The 9,185-nt window shown below is 39.6% G+C and overlaps 1 protein-coding gene across 3 annotated transcripts in view; it reads left to right on the top strand.

Moving 5' to 3' along the window:
- Positions 1 to 9,185, top strand: part of RARB (retinoic acid receptor beta) — a 311,193-nt gene that overhangs the window by 254,963 nt on the left and 47,045 nt on the right. For all 3 annotated transcript variants that reach the window (XM_018570196.1, XM_018570211.1, XM_018570203.1), the window contains exon 4: positions 3,644 to 3,804. In XM_018570196.1, the coding sequence (XP_018425698.1) occupies positions 3,644 to 3,804 (161 nt within the window). The remainder of the gene's footprint in view (positions 1 to 3,643; positions 3,805 to 9,185) is intronic.

Here is a 9,185-nt window from a genome sequence, read left to right as displayed (position 1 = left end):
CCTAATTATTTCTATAATAATTATAATAATAATAATAAAACATTAAAGTGTATCTTAACCCAAGAACAAGCATTTAATATACTGCAGCTTATTAATGCATGTGACGGCTGCATATCTTTTTTCCAGGCTTTCTCCCTATGTTTTTAACTGCTGATACTGCCAGTGACAGAATTTCTAGCCTAGGGTGACAACGCTCACTCACTGTACTGGATCTATGGAGGAGCAGAGTTGCCCTAGGACAGAAAGCCTGTTAGGACTTCAGAACATTGCCCCCTTACCTCATCTCCAAACCAAAGAAGAGGTGTTCTTTGGTTCCAGGGTTGATATAACTGCTTGAGAATTCAGTGACGCGCAGTCTGAGAGTGTAGGTATTTAAAAGCTAACTGGTTTTCTGGATGAATCAACAGGTATTTTATTAACTTAATGAACAGATATTACAAAACACTTTCAATTGTATATTTAATCGACCAAAATGGAGCAAATAAGAGAAGAATATTTATATACAGTAGGTTTATCTACTTTGTCTGATAATGACTGAAGTTGAGAGTCAGAGCTGAAATGCCCCTAGGGTCTCACAGATGAATCCTTGTCAGTTGCCTTACCTTACACCAGTAACACTTGCTGTCTCTTCATTGTTCTGCATTGCAATATCATTAAATAACAAAGCTTGTTATATTTTTTTTGTATTCCCTTTAAGAAGATTAATACACCTTCACATTTGGGCTCTGGGAAACAGTGAATTATCAGCTTGAGGTCAAAAAATTGACAGGACAGCAACTTTGAGACCTAAGTAATTCTTAACTCTGAATTTCAGCTTCAATAATCATCCTGAGAAAAAGGCAGAACAGCTATAAAAAGGGGGTAAATATTTCATAAATATGTCTGGACAGTTTTAATCATTTAAAATAAAATGCCAAATGTTTCTGTAAAAATTATCCTAAAAGTTTATCTTTAAAATTACTGTTAAACTAAAACCTGTGTAATGTAATATGTTGCCAACATCCTTAAAGTGTATCTAAAGTCAATTTATTTTAGTTTTGGATCAAGTGGTAAGGGATTTCCCTATTAAGTTTTTAACATACCTTTGTCTCTGCTGGGGAGCATCATTCTCATTTGTCCTGATAACCATCAACATAAGGTGACCTCTCTCACCACAAAAAGATTACCTCCCACTTTCTGTTGTGTCTGCAGGGCAGGAAGTGAAGAGAAATTTCCCCAGTGCAACAGAGATGGGCAAAAGAATGCTGACGGGTTGCCTACTCTATCCAAAAATATTGGCACCCCTGCATTTCTGTCAGATAATGCATCACTTTGCACAGAAAATTGTTGCAATTACAAATGTTTAGGCATTCTCATGTTTATTTCTTTTGTTTGTATTGGTATGACACAAAAAAAGTGGAGAAAAAAAAAAGCCAAATCTGACACATTCCACACAAACTCCAAAAATGGTCTGGACAAAATTATTGGCACCCTTGATTAATATTTGGTAGCACAGCCCTTGGAAATAATAACTGAAATAATTTGCTTCCTGTAACCATCAATTAGTTTCTTACACCTCTCTACAGGAATTTTGGACCACTCTTCTTTCGCCAACTGCTCCAAGTGTCTCAGATTGGAAGGGTTCTTTTTCCCAACTGCTGTTTTAAGATCTCTCCACAGGTGCTCTATGGGATTTAGATCTGGACTCTTTGCTGGCCAGTCCAGTACTCTCCAGCGGTTTGTCTGAAACTATTTCTGGGTGCTTTTTGACGTTTGCTTTGGGTCATTGCCCTGCTGTAAGACCCATGACTTCTGATGGAGACCCAACTTTCTGACACTGGGCCCTACATTGCACCCCAGAATTCTTTGGTAGTATTCGAATTTCATAATGCCATGCACACAGTCAAAAATCCAGTGCCTGAAGCAGCAAAGCAACCACAAAACATTAGTGAGCCTCCACTATATTTGACTGTAGCGACTGTATTTTGTTCTTTAAAGGCCTCATTTCTTTTTCTGAAAACAGTAGAATGATGGGCTTTACCACAAAGCTGTAATTTTGTTTTGTCTGTCCACAGCACATTCTCCCAAAAGGATTTTGGCTTCCTCAGGTAAGTTTTGGCAAATTCCAATCTGGCTTTTTTATGTTTCTGTGTCAACAGTTTCTGTGTCAGCTTGAATGTCTGGAAGTTGATCGAGGGTCTTTTCACCATTCGAACAATCCTTTGTTGCAATCTTTGATCAATTGTTTTCAATCGTCCACATCCAGGGAGATTAACTACAGTGCCATAGGCTGTAAACTTCTTGACAATGTTACGCACAGTGGACACAGGAACATTAATATTTCTGGAGATGGACTTGTAACCTTGAGATTGTCCATGCTTTTCCACAATTTTCACTCTCAAATCCTCAGACAATTCTTTGCTGCTCTCTCTCTTCTCCATGCTCTGTGTGGCACACAGAGACACACAACAGAAAGGTTGAGTCAATTTTTCACTATTTTAACTGGTTGTCAGTGTGATTTCTATAGCACCTGTTCATTTATACCAATAATTTTGTCGAGTAAATTTTTGGAGTTTTGCGTGGAATGTGCCAGGTTTGTCTTTTTTCTCCACTTTTTTGTGTCATACCAATGCAAACAAAATAAATAAACAATAAATAAATACAACTTTTGTAATTGCAACAATTTTCTGTGCAAAGTGGTGCACTATCTGACAGAAATGCAGGGGTGCCAATATTTTTGGCCATGACTGTATACATTAAATATGTATGTATGTATGTATGTGAAAAAGAAATTCTGATATTTAAAATTGTTAGCAGCCCACTATTGCAGGGTATTAACCATTTTCTGATAAAGAAAACAGTTTTTTTTAGTGAAAATAGCGTGCTAGAAATCAGTAGTGTGCTGGAAAATGTCTCAGTCACAACATCACGTTTATGTAAAAATAGCTTTACTTCTTGAAGGCTCCTGAAATATTTGTGAGCGTGGCCTGAAATACAGTGGGTAAAGCTATGCACACACATGAGATGACAGTCACATGATCTGGACATTCTCATTCTGAGTGAAGACAATCTCATGTCTATAGTGCCCAAGCATGACCATCAGCTGATTGCTCTGGAAAGGCGAACAGTCAGTAAGACAGTTAAACAAATCTGTTCCAATTGGTAGTATCCCTCCTCCCCATGCTTAACAGTGCAAGAAGAATCTTTTGGTCTCACTTCACTCCCCCTTCCTTAACAGGGACTTTTGGCCAAGCCAAACATTCCTCTTAATGGTGTGTCCTCCAGTTACAAGTGCAAACCATAACATTTGCAACAGAAACAGTGTTGTATGGCAGGCATGGTAGAGTCTAAATCTATGATAAGGAGTTTTGTGCATTATTTTCATTTTTAATAGTAGTATTAATTAAGCTTCCAGTTTAAATTACCAGCTAGCATAGATCTCACAGATATCATTTCAGCTGCTGGCACAGACAAGTGTTGACCTTCTTACCTCATGTGGAGCCCGTGTCATTGTGTGCAGTTACAACCATTTTCTATGTATCTACACTACAATATACAATACACAGAGTGAACAATTAGTGCTTCCTTCACACAGTTGGGCTCACTTACAGGGAGTGTTTGAGTTCAGTAGTCGGTGTCTGAAGTATCTTCATCTCTCCTACAGCAGTCAGAAATGACAGAAACAAGAAGAAGAAAGAGCCATCGAAACAGGAGTGCACAGAGAACTACGAGATGACAGCTGAGCTCGATGACCTAGCAGAGAAAATCAGAAAAGCGCATCAAGAAACCTTCCCCTCCCTATGTCAGCTGGGGAAATACACTACGGTAGGTTTTACCTGCTAATGATTTGGAACCTCTGCACATAAGACACTGTTCTCACATGTAGAATTACATTTTCTTTTCATCTACCGCTAGTCATGATTTATGAATGTAATGGTAAAATTCCTGTTACTTGTTCTCCAGGAAGAAGATAAAGAAGATTTGCTCCAGAGTTTCCTCTCATTTATACTCTGTGCATATATTCTGCACAAGTCACCGCTAATTGTTAACCTTGGTTTCTTAGACAGTATTACTCTTTATTTAATACCTTATAGTTGAGGCGTAAAGCAAAAATCTATACAATACAACAAACCAATGAAAAATCCTTGTTTGACTGCAACCAACTGTGTGTATGTGCATCAATGTTGTTATTGGATCAAGCCTGTCATGGGTAGACCTTTAGCACAGAGCACTTTATGTAGCTGACCTCTACATTAAAACATTGTCAGATATTCTAACACGTCCTCACTACTACAAACATGCCTGTTTTTTGGTTATGCCTTCTTTGGAGAGATTTCTCACGACTTTCTCACCAGTACAAACACAGAAGTAAATAAAATGGGACATAGGCTCTATTGTTCTATATTGTGTATTGCTCTATAGTTTTGGATGGAGTTCTGATTGATTATGAATGAATATATTACTGTATTCATTTGTTTTATACAGTTTTATACAGTATGTTCCAGGAGTTCACTTTTAAAGTTGCTTGACATCGTTGTGTCACAGTAGAACTTCCCATACACATCAGAGGACTTTCAAATGTGTGTGTCAATCTTACCAGTCTCTGATGCCTACACATAGATATCAGAGGCTGGTACCCATAAACATGTAAGCTGCAGAAAAATTTGATTCGATTCTGATATTTCGGGATTTGGGATTCGGATCCGAAAATTCAATTCTGTTCAGGTTTCGAATTTGGGTGAAATCCGAATTTTCATTAGGTTCGGGTGAGTTTATGAATATTAATTGCAAATACCACGGGAAACCATATACAGATATTAATAGTAAAGCTGGATCCTCTAGACCCGAATGGCATTCGGGACCGGAATTTCCGAATTACATTCGGGAGCTCCCAAATGCCATTCGGTTCTGGGATCTATATACATATATTACTAAAGCTGAGGCTCCCAGACCCAAATGGCATTTGGGAGCTCCCGCATGTAATTCGGAAATTCGGATCCCGAATGCCATTCGGGTCTGGGAGCCTCAGCTTTAGTATTATATGTATATACTGTATATGACTCCCATGTTGCGTAACGAAAATTCGTGTTCAGACCCATTCGGATGCATTAAACCGAAAAACACATCAGATTGGCCAGAAAAATCACATGTCCGATTCAGTTTCATTGTTGATCGAAATTCGAACGGGATCCGAAATTCGGAAACATCAATTCTGATTCGGGCTCATTTGGATGCATTGGGATTCGGAAATTCGGATCTGTCCGAATGTTCGAATTTCGGAAAATTTGTCCGATTTTTGATTCGGAACGAAACGTATTGAATGTCTGTCTATGGGTAGCTTCACTGTGAGGACACCATATGCGGCAGATCTGATCATAGTTTTAAAGCCTTGTCCTGAAATCTCCTTTCCTGCCAAATCCTAACTGTGTTTGCTGCACAATATCTATCATATTTTTCCTTACATCTAAGCTGTTGTATATTTCTATGATGTGTTACCCATTTCCCGTGTTAGAAAGATCCGGTGCATTTTTTGGCATACTGGATTGTGTGATTTGATTTTGATTGTGTGATGCTGTACAATAAAAATGACTGGAATAGAAAAACCAGGCCTATGGGATGCAAAGCAGTACATTTGCAGCCCATACACTAGCCCTGCCCAAACTTTATTTGGCTGTGTTCTTTGTTCTTTTTGGCCACACACAATCCTGTTAAATCTAGAACGGTTTTTTTTTAGTTATGGAAACTCCCTGACATGTTACATCATGGAAAGACTGTATTATATACATATGGATTCTGAGAAGTATTTCTGGTAACTTGACTTAGAAGAGGCAGACCTGAAGGGTTGCAGCTGTTAATACCGTTACTTGACCCAACGAGAGAACTGAAAGTGACTTGATTCTGTCCATCATTTTGAAGTTCAACATTGTTGCTTTACGTGTGGTATATTTACAACCCTGTTGGCAGGGCTAATTGTTTTCTGTCTATAATATTATATTGCAGTAAAAATAGGGGTGTCAATGGAATTATACTGCAGAAGGACATTAGTTGCTAAGAAAGGATGAGGAAAATTAACAATAGTACACCATAGCCTGTTATTGTTTTGTCTATAAATCAAAATGCTATTAAAACCCAGTGAGGGAAAACCTCACCATGATACACATGGCCAGTATTAAATACCTGGCAGAGCTTCTAATCCTCCATACTCCATCCCAAAACTAAAATAAATAATTTGGGCTGGATATGAGGTTGAGATTTTCATGAAAAAAATAGTTTAGGTTCACACTAGAAGCAGTTCCCTTTGACAAAGCAGAGTTAGTAATTGGTACTGGGCCCTTGGAGGTAGGGCAGCTCTTATCCTGAATGCACAGTGGGAGTTTTAAGGGCTTGCCAAATAGGCAACTGGGCTAAGAAGGGTTGGTGGCCCCCTCTCCCACTCCACTGAGCTGGCAGCGTTAGGGTTCTCTGCCAGGATCATACTTACTTTGCTTGGTAGCGCTGGTTATCCTCTTTGCTTCACTGGTAGCTAGTCCTGCTGTGTCACAGCTGGAGATTGGGTTCTCTCTCTCTGCAGTAGTTGTGAGGAAGATGAACATGCCACCACTACTGGCTAGACATCTGTTTATGGTGTTTGTGGGCCTTGATTTATACACCATTCATTATCCAAAAACATAGCTGCAATTTTTACTGATTTGTGACAGTGCCCCGACTTGACGGCCTGCTGTTCCTGGACCATCTGGACTTGCACTGATGTTTGAGTGTGTGTGTCCTAGCTGTGATTGTGGTTTGGTGCTATCACACACTCGCCCATAGAATGACCTCCGTTAGGAAACACTACACCCTTCCAGCTCAAGCACTGAGCAATAGATGTCGAAGATAGAGTTTGCCATTCTCATTTTGCAAGCTATAATACTCTCTGGATTGTGCTCTGATACGCAAGCATGAGGTGTAATCAAGAATTTAAAAGCTTAAATTATTCAGGTAAAACGCTAGTGAAATGCCAGCACCGTGCTTGAGTTCCACTTCTTGCAATGCGGAACATTATTTTGTAAGGGTAATAATTTATTTAAATAGGAAAAAAAGTGTCCTTTGAAGACATGCAGACAGTCTACAGATTTTAAATGAAGACACAGATGAGCCTGTGTAATGTAGACAATGACCGATCTTCTAGTCTTTCATTTATCATTGATAAGTGAGATTATTATATTTTCAAAGGAAGGACATATTCCTGTGATTGCTAATTCCAAGGAAGCCATGCAAATATGACTGGAGATGTGACAATAAAAAAGGTTGCTGAGCTCAGAGAAACTCGCTCTGTGTGTCTTCCCCATTGTCGTTGCCTGCCCTTGCTTTTTGTCAAAACAATCAATGTAGACATACCGTTAAATAACAGGAATTAATGCTGGGGCCAAGTAAGCATTTTTCTCTTGGGAGCTCTCTGTGTATTCCACATTGATGGTCTGATAAACCACGTAGTGGAGACACAATCAAGTGTATTCTTGGTTTTAAGTATGACTAAGGTCATTATTTCACTGTTTTATGAATAACATACATTCACCAAGTACGCTTTGACAGGTCTTTTGTTATTTTAAGTATTTCCTAATGTTTGAATGCTGTATTCCCAGTTCAGTACTGATTCCAAAGATCCCCTAAATGGACACTCACTGTTTTAAGCTATTTTTTAATTTTTGAAATAACTGCAAAGCTGAACTCCATGCATGCATGTATTTATCATAAAACATGTAAATGTTTGACTTGATTTCAGTATTTTGTAATCCCCTGTACAGCATCGCTCAGATTAGAGTAGGGAGGGGTAACAATAGAAGCCGATCCTGCTCTGCTGCATGTACATAGTCTGACAAGGAACATGCTGACTAGAAGAGAGAGCAGGGAGATGACCTCATATGTCTGATGTCTGTAAATCTCAGGAATGGGTGGATAGATATACAAATTGGTACCTAAAACAGCTCCCATATATGGTGTACTTAGCTGTTTACCTGAAATGTAACTTTAAATAACTTGAACGATTTTTAAATTACATCAATTTTGGTAGTCTAGCGCCATACTTCTCAGTGCAGGACTCTAAGTTTCTAAAACCTGAGTAATTAAAGCAGTGCCCCTTAATGTCTCTAGCCAATGATTTATCCCAACCAGTTAACCAGACCATTACACTGAACCCCTCCATTTGAAATTTAACACTTAACCCCTAACAGTAATGTGCCCCCTAATACTTAAACTTTAGGAGAAATTTCATGCAACAAGTGCAACCAAATGGTAAGCTATTGTGTGGCAGATAAGTTGCGCTCGGTCTAGTTGTGAATGGGTGTGAAAGTGATCTCTCACTCTTTAAGAGATCACTTTCACACCCATTCGCAACTAGACCGAGCGCAACTTATCTGCCACACAATAGACTCACTTACACACATAGTTGCTGCTGGTCTATTTAGCTATTTAGATTTTGAGTAACTCATTCCCAGCGCAGTGATTTTTGATTATTACGACAAATGGTAAACTACTCTGGCTATCCAGCTAGCACCACAATTATGCATCGGTTCACTTGGTTTACTGAAGCCTGAGTTCCCCTATAGGTAGCTACACTTAGGTTCACTGGCAGGGTAGTTCTTAGACCATGGGGTCTATTCACTATGCTGCCGAGGGCAGCCGAGTGAATGACCGATCAGAAGTGAAGTGAGCCGAACACTGTTCGGCTATTCACTTCAGGCTGGTACGGCTGATTTCAGCCGTACGTCGGCCTGCTTCGTGTGGCTTCGGGTCGGCCGAACATGCTCAGCCTGTTCGGCCGACCCGAAGTGCAGAAGAAGTTCGACTCAGCCTGAAAAAAGTAGAAAAAAGTAAATAGAAAACGATTGTGCAGAGCTAGCAGTGACAGCTAGCTCCGCCCAATAGTTTCCTAATGTCCGGCGGCTCTGCTGCTGTAAAAAAAAAAGAAGAAAATCTCCCGGGCACTCTGGGAGCCTCCCGCTCCCGGCCGCCAAGGAGAGAAACAATGCCGTGTCTTTTTTTTCTTTATTCTGACACGAGCGATGTCAGAATAGAAAAAATTATTTCTCTTATTAAAAAGCATTGAGACATTACTATTGGCTATTTCAATTTGCAATAGCCAATAGTAAACTAGCATTGTGCCCGCCCACTGCTGCTGGACCTGATGGGGAACTGCAGAGGGCGGGTACAATGCTAGTTTACTATTG

Source organism: Nanorana parkeri, unplaced genomic scaffold (genome assembly GCF_000935625.1).
Source record: "Nanorana parkeri isolate BGI_ZX_2015 unplaced genomic scaffold, ASM93562v1 scaffold37, whole genome shotgun sequence".
NCBI lineage: Eukaryota > Metazoa > Chordata > Amphibia > Anura > Dicroglossidae > Nanorana > Nanorana parkeri.
The sequence above is the reverse complement of the archived record's forward strand: the minus strand, read 5'-3'. Positions and strand labels throughout refer to the sequence as shown.